General features: G+C 40.5%; 1 protein-coding gene across 4 annotated transcripts in view; it reads left to right on the top strand.

The window, feature by feature from the left end:
- Positions 1-1,838: 1,838 nt before the first annotated feature.
- The window catches only part of TNKS2 (tankyrase 2), a 30,673-nt gene continuing 7,103 nt past the window's right edge, over positions 1,839-25,408 (top strand). The window contains exons 1-22 of one of the 4 annotated variants that reach the window (XM_083740845.1): positions 1,850-2,301; positions 5,254-5,478; positions 6,954-7,049; positions 7,942-7,978; positions 8,992-9,067; positions 9,965-10,059; positions 11,014-11,080; positions 11,758-11,944; positions 14,653-14,774; positions 15,564-15,655; positions 16,375-16,453; positions 16,824-16,995; positions 17,171-17,260; positions 17,855-17,934; positions 18,195-18,340; positions 19,078-19,243; positions 20,036-20,255; positions 21,065-21,174; positions 22,626-22,814; positions 23,690-23,939; positions 24,947-25,029; positions 25,211-25,331. In XM_083740845.1, coding sequence (XP_083596971.1) covers positions 2,061-2,301; positions 5,254-5,478; positions 6,954-7,049; positions 7,942-7,978; positions 8,992-9,067; positions 9,965-10,059; positions 11,014-11,080; positions 11,758-11,944; positions 14,653-14,774; positions 15,564-15,655; positions 16,375-16,453; positions 16,824-16,995; positions 17,171-17,260; positions 17,855-17,934; positions 18,195-18,340; positions 19,078-19,243; positions 20,036-20,255; positions 21,065-21,174; positions 22,626-22,814; positions 23,690-23,939; positions 24,947-25,029; positions 25,211-25,331 — 2,944 coding nt within the window. In that variant the 5' untranslated portion in view covers positions 1,850-2,060. Of the gene's footprint in view, positions 2,302-5,253; positions 5,479-6,953; positions 7,050-7,941; positions 7,979-8,991; positions 9,068-9,964; positions 10,060-11,013; positions 11,081-11,757; positions 11,945-14,652; positions 14,775-15,563; positions 15,656-16,374; positions 16,454-16,823; positions 16,996-17,170; positions 17,261-17,854; positions 17,935-18,194; positions 18,341-19,077; positions 19,244-20,035; positions 20,256-21,064; positions 21,175-22,625; positions 22,815-23,689; positions 23,940-24,946; positions 25,030-25,210; positions 25,332-25,408 lie in introns of all 4 variants that reach the window. The other 3 variants (XM_083740846.1, XM_083740847.1, XM_083740848.1) reach the window with 3 other exon arrangements.

Here is a 25,408-nt window from a genome sequence, read left to right on the forward strand (position 1 = left end):
ACTGTGCATAAGACTGGGCTGAATGGATTAAGTGTCTGTGTGTCTGTGAATGAACAAATGAATGTGTGCAGAAATGTAATACATTGTGGCACTATTTTATTTGCCAAATCAACTCTGGAAATGAAAATAGCTGTGTGTAGATGGAAATGTGGTCAAAATGATCATTTGGTTTAGACATGATTACTGTAAATGAGTCTATCACTATGCTATTATTCATATCTCAGGGATATGAATAAGAATGTTAATGAATTGGATAGTTGCCTGAATGGGTAATTCACCTAAAGGGATGTGCTGAAACAACTAGCAGTCTGGAGTGTGTGTTTTTCCAGTTAGCATTAGCTGGAACTGGGATATAATATAGGAATACTATACAAGTTGCTCTCTTGGGTTTTGCTGCCAGTTTTTAGGAGTCTGCTCTCTTCACACAGGCTCTATTTGTATATTCATACATAAAGTGATTACAAAGTCTTCTGTGCTCTATAATCCAAAGAAAATTAATTCCTAAAGTAAATTTTAAAAAGCTGAAATATATTTCTGTTCTTCACAAAACTCTTGTGTGTTTTGCTTAAGGCTGCAAGTAGATCTTGGTAGCAGCTAGATTTTTTGTTTTCAAAGATGCGGGATCAGTTATTGTATGCTTCTTTGTCCCAGAAATCTCCAGTTCAACCTGAAAACTTCATAGCATCATAGTTATCCAAATCCCATGCTTGTCTACCAATGGAGCTTTCTCCCAAGCAAAGGATGCATAAAGAGTAAGCCCCCATTAAATTCAATGGGACTTACCTCTGAGTAAGCATTTTCAGGATTGTCCTATAAGTCTGAAATCTCCTCTTATGCTCTATTTTAAGATGATGACTAAATTTACACTTTGTGGCTTCAACATCAAGTTCAACCACCCAACCTTTTTTCTTAATACCAGGTCCAAATTCTATTTTGTTATGTTTTCAGAGGTTGTAATGCAAGTATAACCCAATCTGAGGTTTTGGAATTTTTCTTATGGACCAACAAAAGTGTTGCTTTTCTAAACCCTTTAGTAATAGCCATGTTTCATTATATTCACACTATATGCCTAGGAAGCTTTACTCCCATACTGTGCTGACTTCATGACAGGAAGCGAGGCCTTATGAGGAACTGTTGAGGGAGTTGGGTAGGTTTAGCCTGGAAAAAAACTGAGAGGAAAGGGAATAGCCCTCTTCAAATAGCTAAAGGTCTGTCACATGGAGAAAGGAGGAAGCTTGTTTCCCCCCGCTCTGGAGGGCAGGACTCGAACCAATGCATTCAAGTTACAACAAAGGAGATTAGGACTAAACAACAGGAAGAACTTTCTGACAGCAAGAGCTGGTCAACCGTACAGCGATCTCCCTCAGGAGGCTGGGGTTTTTAAAGCAGATTGGATGGCCACCCATCAAGGATGCTTTAGTTGAGATTCCTGCATTGAGGGGGCGGGCGGGTTGGACTAGATGACCCTCGGGGATTCCCTTCCAACGCTACAATCCCGTATTCAGCCGCGCACTGCGTTATTCCTAACGTGTGTCTGCCCAAGCAGCGGTACCCACGGGAAGCTGACTCCCAAGCAGCCTTTCTCAACCTGTGGGTCTCCAGATGTTGTTCAACTACAATTCCCATCACCCCTTGCTAGCAAGACCAGAGCTCAGGGATGATGGGAGTTGTAGTCCAACAACATCTGGGGACCCACAGGTGGAAAACTGGAAGCCGGGCTGGGGGCGGGGCTTCAACCTCTGGAGCAACCGCGGCTCCCTCGACGTCACTCCGACGCTCTAACCGCCGCGCCTGCAGTTCTCTCGCGCACATCGCGCATGCGCCTCCGCTCCCGCCTCCCCCCTTCAACGTTGCGCGCGCACCTCGGCTGCTCCGCCTCCCTTCCCCCTCAGTGGCTGCCTCGGCCGGAGGCGACTGTGGCGTCGAATTGCTCCCCGCGGCGGCCGCCGCCGCCACCGCCGCCTCCCCCCGCCGCTCTCCGCGGAGAGAGCTCGGGCCGCCTATGGCGGGTGTTGGGCTCTGAGGGCGAACGCGGGAGGAAGTTGGCTCTTGCCCCCGGCATGGCGGGGCGGCGGGGCGGAGCGGCGGCTGGTCCCCTGGGGGAAGCGCTGCCGCCGCCGCCGCCGCCGTTGCTGTTGTCCCCGTGCTGCGCCGGGGGGGCGTCGTCGGAGCCGGCCCGCGAGCTCTTCGAAGCCTGCCGCAACGGCGACGTGGAGCGCGTGAAGCGGCTGGTGAGGCCCGAGAACGTGAACAGCAGGGACACGGCCGGCAGGAAGTCCAGCCCCCTCCATTTCGCCGCAGGTACTCGCGGGTGGCCAGGCCGCCGCCGCCTCGGGCGTCTCCGCCCCTGACTCTGCATGTGAACGGGGGTTCGGGGTATAGTGGCTTTAGCGCCTTGTGGTCGGGCCCCTTCCGCCGAGGAAGGTGCTGTTTGTTTATTTGGGGCTTTAAGGGGAGTCATTCAGGGAGTTGGTGGGCGCGTGGGTGACCCCACGACCGCACGTTTCCTTCGTGGAAATAAGAGGAGCCTATAAGCCCACCCCCCTCTCGTCCCTGATCTCTGGCCATGCAGGAGGTACTCCCGAGATCCCCGTCCCTGAAAGCAGCCTGTGGGGGCTCGTGTTTAAATGGCCACCGTAGCCAAGAGCAGCAAGACTGACCCCCCCCCCATACAGCGAGGGAGGCCTGCAAGTGGTGGCGTGGGCGGGATGCATTGTTTTCAGAGTCTCCTCGGGAGGCTGCTGCATACCTGAAAGTGGCGTCCAAAGAGGAAGCGAACCGGTACTGGCCAAGTCCAGACATTCAAAGGGTGTCCAGTTTGAGAAGGAAACGCGTCGGTGGTGAATTTGTTAATAAGTTTGCAATCCACTCTCAGAGCCAAAACGAGTGATGGTCCACATCCTGTAAACATTAGTTCACGTTGTGCTTTGTGGGCGATTTCAGGAAGATGTTGTTGCTCAAGGGGGATTAACAAGCACATTGTGTGTAAAACATGCACATAGATGGGTTGTTGTGATTAGGCAAGTGTGTTTTTAAAAGTTCCTAGAAGTCATTGGTCACAATTGCATGTGTGCAGATGTCACATCGGAGTTGATAATTATTTTGTAATTCCATCTTGTAATTGCACACAAGGATGCCTTCTTCAGATCCAAGGCTTAGGTGGTGTTTTGCAACGCTGAGGTTGCTAGAGCTGACCCAAATAGACAAACTGAGAAAAGGAGGCTGGAGCTTCTTAGATGCAGGTTTTTCCAAAGCCTACTGATTTTGGCTTGCTTCCAGATAAGTTTGTTTTGGATTGCACGTAGCCTTAATGCCCAAGTTGTTTAGTCCATCTGACACGGTGAACTACTTAACTGTTATTAATTTGCCCTGATAGGAACAGGCAAACTCATCCTATCAAAAAATACCCAAATGATGTCTAGACCAGCAACAGACCACATTTGCATATCACACCAAGCCATGCTATGGCTTTTAACAAACATTCAAATATACTGGCTCCCTTATACTTACAGGTAGTGGTTGAGAAGGTTGCTTGGTTTAGATGAAACACTAAGCCAAACTTTGGCTTAACAGTTGTTCTGCATTAACCTAAAATACCAGGGAGGAACAATAGTGGTGCAAGGTTTTCTCCAGAAGCATGTTTGCATTTGTACAAAACTGTGGTTTGACTTAGTGTGACATGCGAATTAGGCCCCAGGTGATTTAAGGAGGGGGCAGCAGGCAAGGAGAGGGAGACTGACTAACCCTTGCAACCCCCATCAAGAAATCCCCCATGTGGCATTTAGGTTTATGAAGAAACTTAATTCCTAGGGCAGGGGCAAGTCCAAGGAGGGGAGGTCATAGGCTGAATCTAGATGCAAATCCCTTTAGCCCACAGGCCAGCAGTTCCCCAACCCCATACTGACTGGGGAAATCCCACTGAGGGGAAGACTCCCAACCAGTACTTTAGCCCTGAGCTCTTGATGGCTTTGTATTGTATAACCAAGACTTGGAATTGGATTCCGTGGCTTATCTTCCATAGATACTCCAGAGAAAAGCATGCCCATGTGGGCTGGTGAAAGTTGACTTGCTTGCTTTCACCTCATCCCACCAGCATCCCCTTCAAACCTACCTTTAGGGTTGAGGGCTCCTGAACTGTATACTGCAGATGTGTGCATTCAAATCCTATTCTGTTAGACCATAGTGAATTGGAAGCAGCATAACAGATGGATCATTGCTTATGGCAGGAGCAGACAGAAGATAGATCTGCATGATTTGCAATAGATATAGAAGGGTTTCTGACTGAATTGAATATTAGTATGCAAACTTGATTTTTTTAAAAAAATTAAGCTCTGGGATGGCTGACATTTTGTTAATCATTTATCTCAGCTTCTATGTTTCCTACTTGTAAAATAGAAGCATTAATTCATTTTTTTGCTGCTCTACTGCCTATTGCTTGAATTTTGTCTTAGAATCCCTGAGTAACTCAGATATAGGCTTCATCTTTTATATAAACATTGTCAGGTGCAAATTGTCTACCCTGTGCCACCATTTGTTAATCTAGCTCCACCTCATACCCACTATGTTGCACCAGGCAACATATATCCTGAAGGCTACCCATCCCCGGTTGACATTGTGTATAGATATAGTTACAGTTATCCCATGGTTCCCTCAAAGAGATGCAGGGGATTCTGTATTGTTTACTGATGATGCTGACTCTGGCAACTGTTTCTCTGTCCAAATGATAAAACTTCCATTTGTTTAAAATATAATGATACAAAATGGATGTTTAATGCAGAAAGTAACATTTAAAAAATCCACAGTTGGGCAGTATTTATTTGAACCACCAAAATGTCAGATGTTTGGAACTAAATAGGGTATTGGCCAACTGACTATTTATTTATTTATTTATTTATTTATTAATTATCGGCACACATTGTGTTTTTGCAAATACTGTTTGAATAAAATTAGGGAATGTATACTTAGAACTGATAAGAAAATACACAATGTATACTCTCCCCACCACCACCATTTCTTGAAAATATGGAGACTTCAAAACTTAAGGAAATTTAAAATCTCCAAAATAGGAGCTGTCTCCTGTTCTGTTCTTCAGCCTTTCTTTTATTTGATTAGCCAGAAGCAGTTCTTTGGCATCTTGTCTAGTTATAGCACTCATGGAATATATAAGGAAGATTAGCAAGTTAGATTTTTGTTTCTTAGCTCTAGCTTTCTTCCTTTGAAGACTGACTATGTAAAACTACTTTTTTGTTTCAGGTTTTGGTCGAAGGGATGTAGTGGAATATTTGCTTCAGAGTGGTGGTAACGTTCATGCACGAGACGATGGGGGCCTCATTCCACTTCATAATGCCTGTTCTTTTGGTCATGCTGAAGTTGTCAATCTTCTCTTGCGGCATGGTGCAGATCCTAACGCACGGGATAATTGGAACTACACTCCCCTTCATGAAGCTGCCATTAAGGGCAAAATTGATGTCTGCATAGGTAATTTTTGAAAACGTGGTCTCTGGATCATTGGTGGTTCAATCACCATTCAGGTGATATGTGGAGAAGTTGCAGAACAATCAAGAATTGATCCCGGATGTTTTTACTTTTTTCTGACAACAGAGATGGAAACCATTCTCATCAGGGCTGTGTTTGTTGAACTAGCTCCTAGGGCCTGTGATTTTCATAATATGGTGCTGGTTTTGACAATGGTTGCTGAAAGTGATCCACAGGCAATTTTTAAGTAGTGCACGATGGGGGCTGGGTGGCGAAGGTATGAGAACCACTGGTTTAAAAGTGTCTCCAGTGTTTTTTTATATAAAGTGACACAATCATGCATATCTTTTAAATTGGAAAACAAGCTTTCAAACAATCTGAGGCTTTCTTGTAGAAATGAGGATACATTGTTCTTTATTAAAATAATATAAACTAGTCAGCTATCCGTGAAATACCAAGTTGTTCAAAATATAAGTGGTTATATAGATAGTATGTAAATGAATTTTCTTCTTTTTCATTTTTGTAAGAAGCTGGTTATGGGTAATATCCAGCTTGGTTGGACAGGATCTGTCTGCATACATTCAGAGACATTACCTATGTTTGCACATAACAAACCTAATTAACAATAATATAACCAACCTTAAGCCAGAGTATGTTCTTGTTACATCCATTCATCCATAATTTTATTTGTATGCTGCCTTTCCATAGTTCAGACCATGTTCATTACATAATTACAGCATAACAATAATATATAAAATAAAGATACAAAAAAACCCAATAATAGCAACAAAGCCCCCCAACAAAAACCCCTAATCAATACCCTAGACCTAATAGTGATAATAGTGGCTTATTGGGGAGTGTCAAACTGTAATTACATGTGAATGTGGCTGTTATTATAAGGTTGATGGAGCCTGCCTCCTTATAGTTGCAGAATGATATGTGCATTGAAATGTTTCCATACATTTCTCCTTTCCCACCCTAGGGCTCCAGGAGGGATTTACTTAGCGCTCACATTAATTTCCTTCTAGAGCACTGTGTTGGAGAGGGGGGACTGATAGAGACAGAGGAAACACTTTCCTTCTGTTCTAGCTAATGCTTTCTGCTGTATGTACATGCAGCAAGGAAGGAAAGGGAGTGTATGTGCAGGCATAGACTGTACTTGTGACTGAAAAAGAAAGCATGGAAATTGTGTTTTCACAATGGAGTATTTTCCAGCTGTTCTGTTTCATCCTTAGGACCAGTGACTACTTTTGCTTGATTCTGCTGTTTGTATAACTGCTTTTGAAAATATGTGTACACTTCCCAAGTGAAACTAGCCTTTTACACTGAAATGTTCAGGGTTATGTTTCATTATCAGGTTAGCATAATTCTAACTCTTATTTTATAGTTTTGGATTAGGGCATCTAATCCCATAGCATCTCCACTGAGCTACTTGCTTGTCAAGTTCTGATGAAAGCTTTATTTTTTTTTCCTTTTAGTACTGTTACAGCATGGTGCTGATCCAGCTATCAGAAATACAGATGGAAGAACAGCATTGGACTTGGCGGATCCATCAGCAAAAGCAGTGCTCTCAGGTAAATGTTGTCTTTTTGTAATCTGTAAGATTTATGTTTTGGCTACTGCTAAGGTGGTATTGCTCCTATTATGCTTGGTGAGAGTAATACTCTTTGTTAACTTGAGAAGACCTGCTAAGAAAAAAATTGAGTAATACTTTGTAAGATTGGTAAAAGAACAGCCCATTTGATTTTTTACCACTCCTATGGGAAAGCAAATATAATGGCTTGTTTATCCTACCATCATGCAAAATAAGTAATATTTGAAAAGAGTGCTACTTGTGCAAGTTTAGTAGCTAGCTTCAGAGTTGATTGTTTCATTTTGAGGGCTAAACGTTTGATTCCAGCTGTGCTATTTATCTAAATTGGCATAATTATATTTTGTATATACCATAGGTTTTGCTGCTTGCCTGAATGTTTAGCTGTTTTTGACTTTATAGAAAAATAATGGGGTGGTATTCAGCTAAGTTTTACTGAGAGCAAGGCCACTGAAATTAATAAACCATACTAAGTTAAGTTGTTCAATTTCAACAGGTCTACTCTAAAGCCTAGTTACATCACACCCAGTATTTTAAAATTATCAAACTGGATCCAATTCAGGGTGTTGGTGCTCATAAAAGTACTTGAAGGAGTAACTTCCTCCACATGTCCCAGTGTGTTGTGTGCAGTCAGAGAAAGAGGAATACATTTTTATTCATCCAGGCCTTTGGAAGTAGATGACTTTATAACTGTAATGTTAATTATTGTATATTGAATATAGCTTTATCAGATTTTGTTTCTAGCAAGCCAGCATACTATTTGGGGAGGGAGGACAGGATAAAAAACACAGGAAAAAACAACCCTTGCTTTATAAAAGTTTTACACATTTGTATTTGAAATTAAAAAAACCTATTTCCTTTTTGCTAACTTTCAGGTGAATACAAGAAAGATGAACTCTTGGAAAGTGCCAGGTAGGAAATAATAAAAGATGTAAGCTGGATCTAAGCCCAGCCTCTTTCAAAAATACCCGAAAAATTAGACAGGCTACACTTTGAATATTTTTTCATATTCTGCATAACAAAGGCTATTCTTATGTACAGTTACGGATTGGAAATTATTACCATGATCTTAATGTCTGGCATTCTCCATGCAATGGCAATACTTCTCCAATGCAGGCAATCCACTCTGTGTGTGGAGGTGGGGGAGGCAGGGACAGTGCATGAATGACATTCAAGGAAGGGCCTGCACATGCATACTGGCATGGGCCTCAGGGCCAGGCTGCCTTGCTCTCTACGCTACTCTACTTGACTCTTCTAATTGGTTACAGTACTGGAATTCACAATAATGGCCTACGCCCTAAACAAAAAGTTGGCCCTGGTCAAACTTCTTAACAGGTAAATCACATACACCCAGGGGATTTTGTCTTGACAAAGATAGAATCCATCTAAAATGCATTGCCCCCAGACAAACAAAACAATACTTTTTAGGAAACCAGGAACCAGCATGCAAACAACCTTCCTGAGGCATCATATTAATCTCAGTCCCATTCCTAAAAGGCAAGTGTCTAGTCCAGAAGTAACCCCCACACCTGCACACTTTAATCTAGAGGGTTGGCGAAAGCTCTGTCCTTATGTGTCCTCCTAGATTTCACTCTTCAATGAAAGGGGCAAACTTTTACACTTCTTGCTGGAATCTTCACACACATCAAATGTGAATGGAATGCTGCTCTCGCAGCGTTGGATGCAACCGCTAGTGTTCCTACAATAAAATCACAATAGATATGTTGCTAGCAACTGTGATTAAGGATTTTAATATATGATATATGAAGTACAGTAAGTTATACCATTGCACCAATAAAATCTATTCCAAAGTTTTATTTTTAATATTCCAAAGCATTCAGGTTTGTAGTTGCTTTGCAGTTTTGTGTAAGTTGAATAAGGAAGGATGCATGCCATATGTTCAGGAATCTTTAATTGCCTTTTAGGAGTGGAAATGAAGAAAAACTGATGGCTCTTCTCACACCACTAAATGTCAACTGTCATGCAAGCGATGGCCGAAAGGTATTTTTGTTTTTAAATGCCCACTTTAAAATGTTAGATTTAAAAAAATCCCACACTTTACATTAAAATGTATTTGGTAATGTATTTGGTAACATATACTTTGGTTAATGTTTTAATTCAAGAATGTTTACTTAAAGTAGAAATCTGATATTATGTGTGTTGCCTAGCTGTATAAACAAAAGAGCCATGGATGTTCTGTCTTGGCAATATAAGTTGTTCTTTGGTTTTTAATAAAATTGTACTTTTGAAAGCCAGTTAGAAAAAAATGTTACTAAGGAATCTAATAGAGAGATTATGCATTGGTTTTCTTTGCCAAAAATGCCTGCTGTGTCAGTAATATTACTAGTGTGCTAGGTAGCATTAATTACTTTTGCCTGGTGTGTGGACAGAAATCAAAATCTGTTGCCCTTATTTATTATGCTGTCCTCTTTAAAAATATTTATGTAACTAGTTTAGCTTGAGAAAAGATTGCAGTAATTTTTGCCTTTGATCAGAGGTGGGAAATTAAGCCTCATTCTTTCTCTGGCTCACTGTGCTGTACTCAAATTTAACTTATTATGAGAACGGCCCTCCTAAATCTATGGGTTGGATCCAGAGGTAGCATTCCATGGAAGGAAGAGCTCTGAATAATCAGGGAAGGCTTTGATCCAGCAGAAAATGAAGATGCTGGATTAGATGGGCCACTTATCTGATCCAGCAGGCTCTTTTTATGTTCCTAAATATCCTTCTGCCAGGTAGTAGAGGATGTGACTTTTTGCTGACACTCCTCCCTTTGCAGCCCCCAGTGTCATGCTACAGATAACGTAGACTGCTTTAACTGATTTATTATAATTCTTTTAATGGAAATTTTCCTTCTATTTATATAACCGTTAGATTTATTTGTTCTTTTATTTCTAGTCAACTCCATTACACTTGGCAGCTGGCTATAACCGTGTTAAGATTGTGCAGCTCCTGCTGCAGCATGGAGCAGATGTACATGCCAAGGATAAAGGGTATGTTTTTCTTGGGAGGTTGTGGTATGATTTTATAGATTCTGTTGAAGCATGGATTAGATTTTGTCTCTGAAATGGGCATTTCCACAACTTGTGGCACTTTGTTCAAAGAATAGGCCATCTTAACTGGGCCTTTAGAAATTCTAAATTCAGAAGCCCTCTTGGACATTAACTTTATTTGAAAGGGTTGGGATGCCTTAGCAAGCCCCACTTTGGGGGGCATATAATATTTGCCAGTTTGTGCACCCCTTCATGAGTTGAAGCACAGTCTTCTGAAGCATGGAGGGGTGTAAAGACTGGCAAATGTGTTGCCCCGGTGGAGTCAGTTCTTGCCAACTGCTTCTACTCTTACCCGTGTAATTTCCAATCATGTGGGAAGGGAATGACTGATTGGCGCTTTAATCAGATGATTACATGAAGCTTTTCATTAAATAAAAAAGGGCATGTTTTAACATGGACTTGCATGAGAACTATGCAGAGTCTTTCATCCAACATGTTGTACTCGGTCAACCCAGGGGTTTTATAACTGTTCCATTCCTTCAAATTTTGTGAGTTAATTCTGCAGTTGTTATCTTCACTTACAGGCTGATCATCTGCAAATATTTATTTTTTTAGCCCATCGCTGTCTCTAATGCCAACTGACTTTCTTTGTAATCTAATTTAACTTGATTGAACGTCTCCAGTCAAAAACAACAATATTATTTGTTGACTTCAGTAGGACTTAATTGTTATAAGTTGACCACGTAGTTGTTATACTTTTGAAGAGCATTGAGCCCAATGACAGAGGAACTCCCCACCCCACCCCCCAGCCAATGTTTGGTTTTTCATTTTGTCAGATGAATGTTTGGGCTTTCTGTTTGATACTAATAATGAACGGTGTTTGACAATATTTTATTTGTTGAAGGAGATTTTTCAGTGTTCATGTGCTAAGTTACTGGGATTTCCCCCCCACAGAGATCTTGTTCCTCTTCACAATGCTTGCTCCTATGGACATTACGAAGTAACAGAACTTCTAGTAAAGGTTAGTTTCTTAATTGTGTGCAATTTTTATGGGAAGGTTATTGCAATTTTGTTTCTTTCTGTTTTGGTATTTTGAAAATTACTTCCTGTCACCTAGATTTTCAAAATGGGCATTCAAGTATGCATATTATTTAATGTGTAACCCATTTTAGATTGCATGAGGTTATGGAAATTATGGAAGAAAATGTTGGGCTGATTGTGTTTAGGGCTTGTACGTCTGAAAATGCTAAATTTACACTTGACTTTCTGTATGGGATCAAGTAATACTACTTTTTCTTTTGATAAAAATGTCTCATGAGAGAAACATGGGATTAGGAGAGTGATTCAAGATAAAGATACTGGGCTTCTGAAATTACTGTAATTATATTGGCTGTAACAACCACTTGCCCAACGTGTTTTGAGATTGTTCCTGGAAGTATTGGTCTTGGGGGTTTTTTTGGTTTTTTTAAGGAAACTCAAGTTCAAACCATTTATGGATAAAGGCATGTGTCTTGTCATGAAGCTAAACAGTCACAGTTTGAAGGAAAGGAGGACTACTAATCTAACATTAGAGTTCTCAACCTTCTGAATATGAGTGTTTATGGGGTCATGTTAGATGGATCATGTCTTTCCTATGACATCAGAGTTCTAGTTTAGTATTATCCAGCATAAAATCATAAGTTATCTTTCCTCTCCTAGCATGGAGCATCTGTGAATGCAATGGATCTGTGGCAGTTTACTCCTCTGCATGAAGCAGCTTCTAAGAACAGAGTGGAAGTGTGTTCTCTCTTGCTGAGCTATGGTGCTGATCCTACACTGTTAAACTGCCATAATAAAAGTACAATCGACTTGGCCCCAACACCTCAGTTAAAAGAACGATTGGCATGTGAGTATAGAGGAAATGGGATTTACTGAGAACAACTGATGGATATGAACATCCCCCCCCCCCCCCAGTTTCCAGTAGGGACCCACACTTTGTAGCCAGTCATTATTTTGTGATACCTACCATCCTTGCTTCTCCCCTGAGTCCTCTAGTACACACAAAATCAGAGGCACAAAATCTCCCCCCCCCCCCCCCCACACACACACTATATATATATATATATATATATATATATATATATATATATGCAGGTTTTGGTGTCCTCGGGTGTCTTCCCGTGTAAAAGTTGGGGTGTCTAGGCGACGTTTCGACGAGGTCTCACTCGTCATCTTCAGGCTGGTGCTTTCGGCTTCTTGTTACTGGAACAGAGCGGGATCTCAATGTTTGAGTTCCTATAAATACTGTAGAGGGGGTGTGGTGTCTAGCCTCCAATGTTCTGGGCAGAGAGGAAGTTCCCAGGCTAGTGTGCCTTTTCTTCTTTTGTTCCTTAATTACTTGAGAGATACCTTGAGTGATTTCTTGAGTGATATCCTGAGTACCACTTAGGTGGGTCATTAGGTGTGGATTAGTTGCTAAAGTCTTTGTGTCTTGACCTCTTGAACTTTGTGAAGAGTTTTCCTGAGAAGATGGCTGTATTGCACTTAGTTGTGCTTTGGCTTGGCTTCGTGTATAGGGGCGAGCTGTGGTTTTGTGGCTTGTGTCAGCCAGATCTGTGTAGGGATTGCAGGGGGGTGCAGCATCCGGAGGTGCCACCATGGATTGGCTACTGGATGGTGTCAGTAATTCATCTGTGGAGAGGGTCTGGGTTTGGGTCTGGTGTGGTTGATTGGTGTTGGCGTTCTGTGTGCCTCTGGATCTGGTGTCAGTTTTTGTGGGGAGGGCTAATTTCCAGATGTCTGGCAAGCGGGATGTGTCGTCACGCTTGTTCATGTTGTGAGGGTGTTTCTCTATCTCGATGGCTTCCATGATTATTCTCTTGTGGTGATGTTCCGTGTTAAAGAGCAATTTGGAATCTGCAAAATTAATTTCGTGTCCTGTTTCTTTCATGTGTTGGAAAAGAGAGGAAGTTTTTTCTTCTTTTTTGACGGCATTCTTGTGTTCTGCGATACGTGCATTTATTCGTCTGTTTGTTTGTCCAATGTACGTGGCTGGGCAGACTTTGCAGGGTATTTCATAGATCCCTTGGTTTTCCAACTGGATTTTATCCTTGGGGTTTCTGAGGATATTGGCTATTTTTTGGTTGCCAATTGCCAATGGATACCAGCAAAACAGGATTACGAAGCTAATCCAAAAGGAAACACCCCCCAAAAACCAAGACACAGAAGAAAACAATGGCATGGCCCTCCTTCCTTATATCAAGGGCACTACAGATAAAATTAGCAAAATCCTCCATAAACACAATATCAAAACAGCCTTTTGCACCAACCAAAAAATAGCCAATATCCTCAGAAACCCCAAGGATAAAATCCAGTTGGAAAACGAAGGGATCTATGAAATACCCTGCAAAGTCTGCCCAGCCACGTACATTGGACAAACAAACAGACGAATAAATGCACGTATCGCAGAACACAAGAATGCCGTCAAAAAAGAAGAAAAAACTTCCTCTCTTTTCCAACACATGAAAGAAACAGGACACGAAATTAATTTTGCAGATTCCAAATTGCTCTTTAACACGGAACATCACCACAAGAGAATAATCATGGAAGCCATCGAGATAGAGAAACACCCTCACAACATGAACAAGCGTGACGACACATCCCGCTTGCCAGACATCTGGAAATTAGCCCTCCCCACAAAAACTGACACCAGATCCAGAGGCACACAGAACGCCAACACCAATCAACCACACCAGACCCAAACCCAGACCCTCTCCACAGATGAATTACTGACACCATCCAGTAGCCAATCCATGGTGGCACCTCCGGATGCTGCACCCCCCTGCAATCCCTACACAGATCTGGCTGACACAAGCCACAAAACCACAGCTCGCCCCTATACACGAAGCCAAGCCAAAGCACAACTAAGTGCAATACAGCCATCTTCTCAGGAAAACTCTTCACAAAGTTCAAGAGGTCAAGACACAAAGACTTTAGCAACTAATCCACACCTAATGACCCACCTAAGTGGTACTCAGGATATCACTCAAGAAATCACTCAAGGTATCTCTCAAGTAATTAAGGAACAAAAGAAGAAAAGGCACACTAGCCTGGGAACTTCCTCTCTGCCCAGAACATTGGAGGCTAGACACCACACCCCCTCTACAGTATTTATAGGAACTCAAACATTGAGATCCCGCTCTGTTCCAGTAACAAGAAGCCGAAAGCACCAGCCTGAAGATGACGAGTGAGACCTCGTCGAAACGTCGCCTAGACACCCCAACTTTTACACGGGAAGACACCCGAGGACACCAAAACCTGCATATATATATATATATATATATACACTAGAATATATATATATGTTTCTAGTATCAAGACATTTAAAGGCATCTTTCCCCCCTCAAGACTAGGCATGATGACTATTCTGTGAGAAGACAAATTTCTTTTCTTTTTTAAATTAGAGGAACCATTCTTAATGATTTCTGCAAATGTGTCTTAATGCAGAACAGTGTGTGTATTTGTTTGAAAGTAATTCTATCCTAGCAGCAATAAGATGTACCTGTGATAATGGCTTGAGACCTATACATCATTAAATCTTGTTTTCTCTTCTAGATGAATTCAAAGGTCACTCACTGCTACATGCTGCAAGGGAATCTGATGCAGCTCGTGTAAAAAAGCACCTTTCTCTTGAGACTGTAAATTTCAAACATCCCCAGACTCATGAAACTGCCTTGGTAATTTGTTGAATATATATTTATGTTGTGTGGTAGCTAAACTAGGCAAGCTGACACGCAGCTATTTTCCTTTTAACCAGCTTCGGTGGCCATACTGTTTAACATGCATTGTTGTTTTTTAGGCATAGTTTATCCAAACCATTTGTTGATAGTTCCTTGAACTTCATTCATCTCTAAAATGCTGATTAAGGAGAAGGGAACAACTAAGACGCCTGAGTAAAGGTGTAGGGCCTGTGTGGCTTCTGCATCTGGTCCTCAGCTACCCTTCCTTGTCCCCTGCCCCCTGCATGCAGCAGTTAGTCTTAAAACCAGCCTCCCATTGGAGCCCATGGAAGGCATTTTCAAGTCTTAATTGCCACATGGGGTGGGTAGGGTACAGTTTGGGAGAGCATGTTAACCTCCAGCACTATGACCCTTCCAAATGACAGTTATGCTTTTTTTCCAAGCATTTTCCAAGCATTGGGAAGCATTTTCCAGGTAGTTCTGAAAACTGTCACTAGTGCAGCAGTTCAACATGGAAAGAGCATCCCAGTTGACTTTAATGCAAGGCTGTTTTTAGCCTAATTGCTGGTTGGGGGTGTGACCTTTCTGTTGTGGAGATGGCAGTGGTGGAGGCTTAACCCTTCCCAGAGGAAATCTCCATGAAAATCATTTCTCCCAAGCACTTAGGCCTGAAAAAAATACTCCCATATTTCCATGTGGTTTGGTTTGAAAGTCACATATTTTCATATGGTTTGGTTTCACCATAACCTGATAAGCAAATGATATAATGATTTCACTTTTTAATAGCACTGTGCTGCTGCATCTCCATATCCTAAAAGAAAACAAATCTGTGAACTGCTTTTAAGAAAAGGAGCCAACATCAATGAAAAGACAAAAGAGTGAGTTTTCATTTCACCTTTTTATTCCACCCTGCTTCCAAGCAGCTCAGGACAGTCCTTCCATTAGTGGTTTGGAAATTGTCCAGTTTGTGATAAACACCATGATTGTAGATGCATACAACAGAACAAGTTAAGATTGGAAGAAAGTGAATCTAAATGCTGCCAAAGTCCTTCTGGCCATGTGAGATGAGAACTAGGGAGACAGGTGAAGCCTCTGGTTCATTCCACCGTGCAGACTTAGTTGCCTTAGAATGTGCTCACTGCATAACAAGTCAACTTCAAACCATGGTTTATGAAGCTATCTTGTTGAAACTATAGTTAACGTCAGCCATAATTCCAGGTGCAGGCAACATGACAAACTGTAATGAACTTGTAACAGAAGCAAAAGCTTCTGAACTACTTGGTTGCATGGAAGGAGGAGAAGGCTGAAGCTTGTTCTGGTTTATGGACTTCATGGTAAACTTTAACAGGACACGCAGATGTAGCCATTGACTTGTCGAAGGCCACACAAAGATTATTTTAATGTTGCTTTTATCAATGTATAGTACCTTGCTATATTTTTATGAGAAGTGCAGTTTATAAATACTTAAAAAATAATGCATAATTGGAGTTCTCCCCAGTTGCAAACTGATGCTCTAGCCATTGTATTTGCATACTAATCATCAATTATCAGTCTAATAAAACTCAGTGGAAACTGTCATTACTTTTTTTAAATCAAGCTTCCTGACACCTCTCCATGTGGCAGCAGAAAAAGGTCATAATGATGTTGTTGAAGTAGTCATGAAACATGAAGCAAAGGTATGAGCCACTTAATTGTAATCAGGCATATTTTCATATATAATAAAGTAGAGAATTGCAAACCTGCAAATTTTGTAACTTACTCCTAATAATAACCTTCAGGCGTGTATTTTTTTGTGATTTCCCCAACTGTTACATTCTTGGCATTATATAGAGACTAAGATGAAGATTTTTGGGAATGTTTGAACTCTTGATAAATAGTCCATTTTTGCTGTAAAGATGCTTTGCAGGCAATAAAATTTGCAAACCAATATTCCACACTGTAGTTTTTTGGTTTTTGTAAGTAGAATTCCTTCAGATTGTTCTTGAAAAATGTATTCTGCACACTTTTATGTTAATGATATTTTTAACATTCTGTGATCATCTCTAGGTCAATGCTTTGGATAACCTTGGGCAGACATCTCTGCATAGAGCAGCACACTGTGGTCATCTGCAGACCTGCCGTCTGTTGTTGAGCTCTGGATGTGATCCATCAATTGTGTCACTGCAGGGTTTCACAGCCTCTCAGATGGGAAATGAGAGTGTTCAGCAATTATTACAAGGTAACAATTTTAACACTTTTGCCTTGTCAATGTATCGGCTACTTAAGCAATCTTTAGATTTTTTTTTCTGTTGGAACTGAAAAATAATTGATGTGTATGATTTGCAGTACCAGCAAATGTTTGCTGCACTACAAGCTAAAACTAATTCTGAAACCTTCATCCCTTGCGCCCACAGATTCTTCTCCACCTGAGGAACATGCTGAAGGAACTTCAAAACAGAAAAAATGTCATGGGCAATTAATGGTGGCCTGTTTTCTTAGAATAGGTACAAATGGTTGGCCTTGCTTTTTCAGGCTAGGCTATTGCACAATGTTAAAGTGGGGGGGTGTTGTCACTCTTCTTCAAGTGACCCCCTTTTCCAATTCAGAGACGAAGAGCGTAATGACTGGTGGTTCCCTTCTTTTTTTCATCTTGCTAAAGTTATGTCTACAGTATAAGATTGTGTGTTGCAGTTGCAACTTTAGTTGGCTGTTTCATGAACCTTTGTCATTCAGCTGGTGGTAATTATCTGACAGTTTGTGTATGTTAATACTGCATACTGTAATTCATTATGAAAAATACTTATGTCTCAGTAAAAAATGTCAGGTTCAGTTCCAACAGCGCATGTCTAATTTTGCATTAATAATAGTTCTGCAGTTACTTGTTGTACCTGAGTTTCTCTAACTGGTAATTGAAAGTTTTGTTGGTATCTTCAGTTAAATTGTAAATTAAGCCTTTTGTCTAGGATAGTTAGATTTTTGTAGACTATGAGATCTCAAAATGGTATTCCTCTTAAGGGTTAGTATTAATGACTATTTATTATTGTCATCTGTGCTATTTGAACTTGGTTAAGTAACTTATACCCTCATTTATTTTATAGAAGGTGTCCCTTTAGGCAACTCAGAAGCAGATCGGCAATTGCTGGAAGCTGCAAAGGCAGGTGATGTGGACACAGTAAAAGTAAGTTTAGAAACGGATTGTGGCTGTTCTTTCTCTCAAAAATATGACATATATAAGTGTTGCAGGCTAATTTGTGAAGATTATTCTCAGGTCTTCAGAGATGAGAAAACGTTGAAAATTTAGATAACTATTTTAATTGCTTTGAAATACAAAATCATATAAAAGTTCTGATTTCAAGACAGTTGCTTTTTTTGGGTGGGGGGGATGTTGGCTGAATATTTGGCTGAAGTAACGCGTGTCTCAACTGTTGTGTTCCTTAGAAGTTATGTACGGTACAAAGTGTGAATTGCCGGGATATTGAAGGCCGCCAGTCCACTCCACTCCACTTTGCAGCAGGATACAACAGAGTATCAGTAGTTGAGTATCTTCTGCAGCATGGTGCTGATGTTCATGCAAAAGACAAGGGGTAACTATTCCATTAAATAGCTCAAAGTGAATGTAGGGGGCGGAGCAGAGGGATGAAGACAATTATCCATTCTTCTTTGTGTTAGTGCCTGACACATGTATTGGATCAAGAATGCTTTGGGTGGGGGGCTATGCTTCAATCTTTTCGTCATCTAAGTTTAGTTTCAGTATATAGATAACGCATTATCCACCACACAAGGCTAAATGTTCCCTCAAGCATATATTAAATGTCTAGGAATCTTAGAATTCAAGTGCCCCTCTATACCTTCAGCAGCTTAACATTTGCAAAGCCTGGAACCCCAACAACTGGTGCTTCTAGCTGATGTCAATTTTACAAATTACAGAATTATGATGGCTGTATGATCTTTGTGTTGATCTTAAATATATACACTGCATTAATCTTCCCCAGTCTGGTGCCTATGCTGATCAGAATTGTAGTTCAAAAAATATGGAAGGTACTAGGTTGGGGAAGACTGCTTTGTAACTAGAGGCTATTTGAATTAAATGTATCTAGTTGACTAAAGTATTTGATTTATCTCCATATGAACACATAATTCTTCATGCAGTTATTTTTTCTGAAATAATTTTGTTTTTAATAACAGCTATACTTAACTGTATGTTTAGGTCAATCATTAGAAAATTGAGGTATTTTTTAAGATACTGAAAACGTTAGCCAAAATTAAGGCACCCTGCCGAGTGATGCAAACACTGATGGATGTTTTTCCTTCATATTTTCAGAGGCCTTGTCCCTTTGCACAATGCTTGTTCTTATGGACACTATGAAGTGGCTGAACTGCTGGTTAAACATGGTGCAGTTGTCAATGTAGCTGATTTGTGGAAGTTCACTCCTTTACATGAAGCTGCTGCAAAAGGGAAATATGAGATTTGTAAGCTTCTGTTACAGGTGCGTCACATGGAAAACTGAAGCATGTTTAAGTTTCATTAGTTTGCTTATTTCCATTTTCTGGTATTAAATTTGTGTTTAAAGAAATGTTTCAAACTATCCCATGTTCTATATTAGAGCAGCTACCACAAGATTCACCTTGTGTTTGTTGCATTTAGAAGCAGTCCACTGTGTTTCATTTCTGCGCCATATTGTTCCCATTCAATTCATTATTTGGGTTAAAATCTGAAGTTGTCTTTCATCCCCATGGATTATAATGGGGAATTACGTGGATTAAGCCTGCTAAATGTTGGACAGACTTTCTACAGGAACCTTTAAAGGTGTTTGTGTGTTTGTTTATTTTATACACTGCACTTTCATATAAAATGTTGCAAGACTGTTTACAACTTTAAAACACAATACTACAGATCCCACCACCTCACTCACCCTCTGCTTTTCCCCAATCAGCTTGGTTTCATTTCTCAGGAAAGGGAAGGTGGGAGAATGATTGTCCATTTAAACTTTTGTGGGGTGGGGGTAATGAGGATGCTTGGAGGGTCCATTAGCCTCCTGAAGATGCCTTGTTAATAGCAGGACCCAAGTCAGCAACATGGAACCACACCCAAATCACCTTCGTTTGCCTCATTAATTGGGGTACACATAGAGCTGGTGAGCATTCTTAGTATATTTGAATATTTGTTAATAGAGAAAGAAAGAATCAGCTGACAATGATACAAATCTTAAATATGTTTCTACTTGAGTTATGAAAGCTAATGAATGTGTTGTTGGGTTTTTTTCTTATTATCAACATAGCATGGGGCTGACCCCACAAAGAAAAACAGAGATGGGAACACACCATTAGACCTTGTTAAAGATGGTGACACAGATATTCAGGATCTCCTTAGAGGAGATGCAGCTTTGCTAGATGCTGCGAAAAAGGGCTGCTTGGCTCGGGTGAAGAAATTGTGCTCCCCTGATAATGTAAATTGCCGTGATACACAAGGCCGACACTCCACTCCGCTCCACTTGGCAGGTTGGTGTTACCATATTAATGCATTTATTAAGGATCTGTCTTGGACTAGAACTTGAAAAGGGGTTATTTAAAGTAATTGGATTGTAGTCAGCAGTTGCAAAAGCCAAAAGCAGATCCTCAGGCTAATCTTGCTTTTTTACTTCCTTTCCCATGCAGTCTTCTGTACCCTCAAAAAATGCTATTTAGACAGTTACAATGGGTTACATCCAATCTTTCTCTTTTCTTTCTTTGCACTCCCCTTCACCCTGAAAAAAGAAATCTCTCCAAAGCATTGGAGGCCCAGTGGAAAAACATGGGCTGTATTGTTCTGTACCAAGGGAATTGAATTTGGCTTGAGAGATCATACAAAAACCCCACCTGGTTTTAGGCAACCTTTCACACTCAGTGCAGTGCAGCCTACACTGTTCAGGAGGGCTTCCCTGAACCTCTGGAGAGGGGGCGGGAAAGGGGAAGAGAGATTGGATAAAACCCAATGAAATTGTCTCAATAGTAGAAAATAGCAAGAGTGACGGGTGACTGTGCAAGTCTAGTATCTCGGCCTTGTAAGCTTGCTAACAGCACCTCATGGGAATGGACGCACACACACAAGGCTGAATATGGAAGGCTATGTATGTGAAGCTTGTGTTTTGCCTTTGAGTTGGGCTTCTCCATCTCAGAGTATACATATAACCGTGTTTACTCTACAATTAAAAAAATAGTTCAGAATTTTATGGTTCAGGTAAGCTGGAAAAGAAGTTTGTTGATACATTTATAGTAATATTTATCAGGTGCCTTTTGATAATCCATAAAAAAAATTATTCTCTTGCTAGCTGGTTACAACAATTTGGAGGTTGCAGAATATCTGTTACAGCATGGAGCTGATGTAAATGCACAAGATAAAGGGGGTCTAATTCCTCTACACAATGCAGCATCCTATGGGGTAAGTATATCATAAACTCTATGGGAAGAAGTTAATGATTGAACCAGAAGATCTAAAATTTATTTGAGCACAAATCAATGTTTGTTGGTGTTTGCTTAAATGCAGGATTGTGTGTTCACTCTCCCAGTATTTTGCCTGGATACAGCCCAGGGTGTATGAGGATTTTCTAAACTTCATAATATTTGTGGAAAACAGTTCTTTTTCATAAGTCAGTATTGAGTAATACACACACACACACACACACACACACACACACGTCCCTCATGCTGTTTCAACTCATGTGTATTTGCATGTTTAATTTCAGTGAATTCCAACTCAAGCTGTTGATTTTTACACCTATCTATTGAGAACTTGTAATTAAAACTTCTGTTGTTACTGCTCTGATTGTGTGTGTCCCCCCCATATCCTCCAAAGAATATATGGGATAGAGGAATACTGCTAAGAGACTAGAAGCAGTACTTCCGAAACCAGCTGCCACAGATGATTTTGGAGGGTGAGGGTCGACGTTTTTCGTTACTAGCACAACTCTAGTGAAGAAGGGAATCTAACCAGAATAGTTTACATTGTGAGAAACTAAAGTTTACAGGCAAGATTAAGCCATTTCTTACTTTTATTTCCTGATCTGCTCTCTAATCCTAGAACACTTTGAAGGAATAGTTTCCAAATTAGGCTGATGATCAGAAGTAGAATATCTCAGAGGTGACGGTTTCATGAAAGCTGTTGTGGCTCTGTGAACCAAGTTATACACTTTGCTAATGCCCTGAATAAAGAAAGTGTATGAATACATTTGATTTCTTGCAAAACACGTGTTGTTTGTATGAACATTGAGTGTATACACTGTCATGGGCTTCCTAGATATGGAGATTACCCAGCATGATGTTCCCTAGGAAAGGCACTATCCAGACGTTGCCCATTCTAGTGACCATTATAACAGGTAATCTCCATAGCTATGTTCTACTCACAGTATTGTAAAACAGACATGCTGTTAAGCATGCTGGTTGTTTACACACATGGGTAAAAGGTTACATGTAGATGGGGCTAGGGTTTAAGAGCATGGAGTATGAACTACAAGCTGTCTGCTCAAATTTCAACTTGGTATTGAGGTCATTTGATGGCCTTGGGCAAGACGCTGTCTCTCCAGCAGGCTGTTCCCCAGTGCCCCACAATCTCCCTGTATAGAGATGGAGACAAACAGTTGAATAAGAAAGGCATTTCTAGCAATATCATATCTCATATTAGAGCTTCCAAGACAGGGTGGCTATTTGAACAAACCACAAAACAGGGTGGGGTGAACTGACCTGCGTGCAATAGCGGAGTACCGAGACTTGAACTGCCCTCTTTGTTTTGATGGAATGTATTTTGCAACGTTCACTTTTTAGGAAATCCAAAGGAAAAATGCAGCAAACTTCCCCCCCAAGGGTTGCACTACATAAATGTATTTTATTTTCCAGCATGTAGATGTAGCAGCTTTACTTATAAAGTATAATGCGTGTGTAAATGCTACGGACAAATGGGCTTTCACACCTTTGCATGAAGCAGCCCAGAAAGGAAGGACACAGCTTTGTGCCTTATTGTTGGCACATGGAGCTGATCCTACTCTGAAAAACCAGGAAGGACAAACGCCTTTAGACCTAGTCACCGTAAGTGATGGGATTTTTTGAGAAGTTTGCATTAGGCTTCAGTTCCTGGCTCCTGACCCAGACATGAAATTTGAGAGATTAAAAACGTGTTGTTATTATGGTGGGCTGGAAGCTAAAAAGCAGTTCCCTAAAGTTGGGACTGAAGATGGACTCAAGGAATTTAGTTTAGGTGTGGCTTTTGGAAGTACATTTTTCAGAGAGGAGATAAACTATGTTATTGAATTTGTGCTCATTTACAAAGATATTGCTTGATGTTATTACCTAGTATTTTCTGGGCTACTTTATGTCTTCAAGTTAAACTATTGATAGCGACCTGCCATTTACAGTTTGTGACTAAAAATGTCTAGGTCCAAAACTCGCAACACAGAATTTCTTTCTTAGTATAGTGTTAAAGATAGCATCATTGTTCACTCTGTGGCACCCTAGGAGCTTGCAGTTTATATTTAGCCTAGGATCATAAGCATACTTTCCTGGAAGTAATCCTCTTGAACTCAAGGGGACTTCTGAGGTATGTAGGTATGTATAGGGCTGCATTGCCAATCTTTCTACAATAGTGTTTGCCACATTAAAAAAATGGTCTTTTTACCTTTTTAATGTGTGAGGTGGGGTACACTGCAAGTGAGTGATTTTTGTATAGGATTTGTCTCTAGGGTCATGCCTTTCATTGCATTGTAATTATACACAAGCAGACTCTGGATAAGAGTGCTAATATATCTGGTGATACTGGTAAATAGCAGAATGTAAGAAAACTTGGCTTCTTAGGATAGCTCAGGTAAAAGGCCACTCACTGTAAAGGTTACCTTGTATTCATATATGCTTGAATAAATTTCTGAATGTCTTAATGATATTCTAATTTTTTAAATTATTATTTTCAGGCAGATGATGTTAGTGCATTATTGACAGCTGCCATGCCACCTTCCGCCTTGCCATCTTGTTACAAGCCTCAGGTTATAAATGTATCTCAAAACACAGCATCTTCAGCAGATTCACTTTCTTCTGTTCCATCCAGCCCTTCTAATCTGTCTGCTGCCAGTAGCCTTGACAACTTGTCTGGTAGCTTTTCTGAACTTTCAGTTGTTAGTACAAGTAGTGCTGACGGGGCCGCTGGTTTGGAGAAGAAGGAAGGTGAGTCCTTCCTTTACTGATGAATTGGCTTACTCAGATGGGTGGATGATTTATGAAGAATTAGGACAGTCCACACATGCATCAAGGACTGCAACATATACCAATGGTGCTACAAGTGGTATTCCTATCCACACCAGTTTCATTATTGCAGACAGATAGAATCTGATGTAACTTTAGGCACAGTAGTGCTCTGCAGGTCATTCAGTGAAAGGCACGTATGTGTGATTTGGATTTTAGATAAATAGATATATCCAAAAATGATCTTTTCTGTTTCTAAGATAGTCACATGCCAATACATTTTTTTTTCAGGGCAACTTGATTAGCCGTATGGTAGAAAGATTACTTGAATGTGAGGCTTATGTGTGTTAAATTTATGAATGGTTTCTCACACAATGCCCTCATCCTCCCAGTGCCATTCCTGTAGTTATTTCTGAAATATTTTTTTGTACTTCCACTTCGTTGGATTTATGTACAGGTTTGAGAAGATTTCCCTAAGAATAAATCGAGCTAAATATGTTTTATTTTGATTATATAGAATATAAGGTCAGTAAGTACTTTGATTTTATACTTAAAACATGCATTGTCTTCATTCACGGGTCAACCATAGTTAATGGTTTACTGGGATTGGGTCATTTTGCTACAGTCCCCAGCTTAATTGTGTTAAACAAAAATTCTAGTTTGGATGTGTTTCACTACACACAAACTATGATTTGTACCCAAAGTTTGTTCTTGACTTGCTGATCATAATTTTAATATTAACACTAAGCCACAGATTGTGGGTTTGTTTCTCTTGTGGGAAGGAGCACAGCAGGCAAAATCAGCATGCTTACTGCAGACTAGTGCCTATGGTTTACCATGAACTTGTAAAGTGTGCCACAGCATGTCCCAAGTGTTATTGGACCTGTATCCAGAAGATTGTTTCCAATTTATACTCTCGTGAACCTGCAGAAAAGGTAAAATACACTTAGCCCTTTAATATGCAACTAATGTCCGCTTTTCTTATACAGTTTCAGGTGTTGATTTTAGCATAAATCAATTTGTGAGAAATCTTGGACTTGAACATCTAATTGACGTATTTGAGAGAGAGCAGGTGCGTAGCTTTATTGTTAGGGAAACAAGTTGCATGATGCAAATGTAAAATGAGAAATTTTAAATTGCGCGCGCGCATAATAGCTTCAGTTCTTAGCAACTTGAAGTTTTCCATGCTGAAGATCTGTGCTGTAATCGATGAGTTTAATGTGAAACTGCATTTATGTTACTTTTCTTTGTAGATAACATTAGATGTACTGGTTGAAATGGGGCACAAAGAATTAAAGGAAATTGGTATTAACGCTTATGGGCACAGACACAAAATAATAAAGGGAGTTGAAAGACTAATCTCAGGACAACAAGGTATGTTGCAGATGAAATTTTCGGGGTTGTGTTGCAAGTTGTGGAGGAAAAGAGGAAGGGAACATATTGATGTGGAG

Source organism: Podarcis gaigeae, assembly GCF_964106915.1.
Source record: "Podarcis gaigeae genome assembly, chromosome: 5".
Classification (NCBI taxonomy): Eukaryota; Metazoa; Chordata; class Lepidosauria; order Squamata; family Lacertidae; genus Podarcis; species Podarcis gaigeae.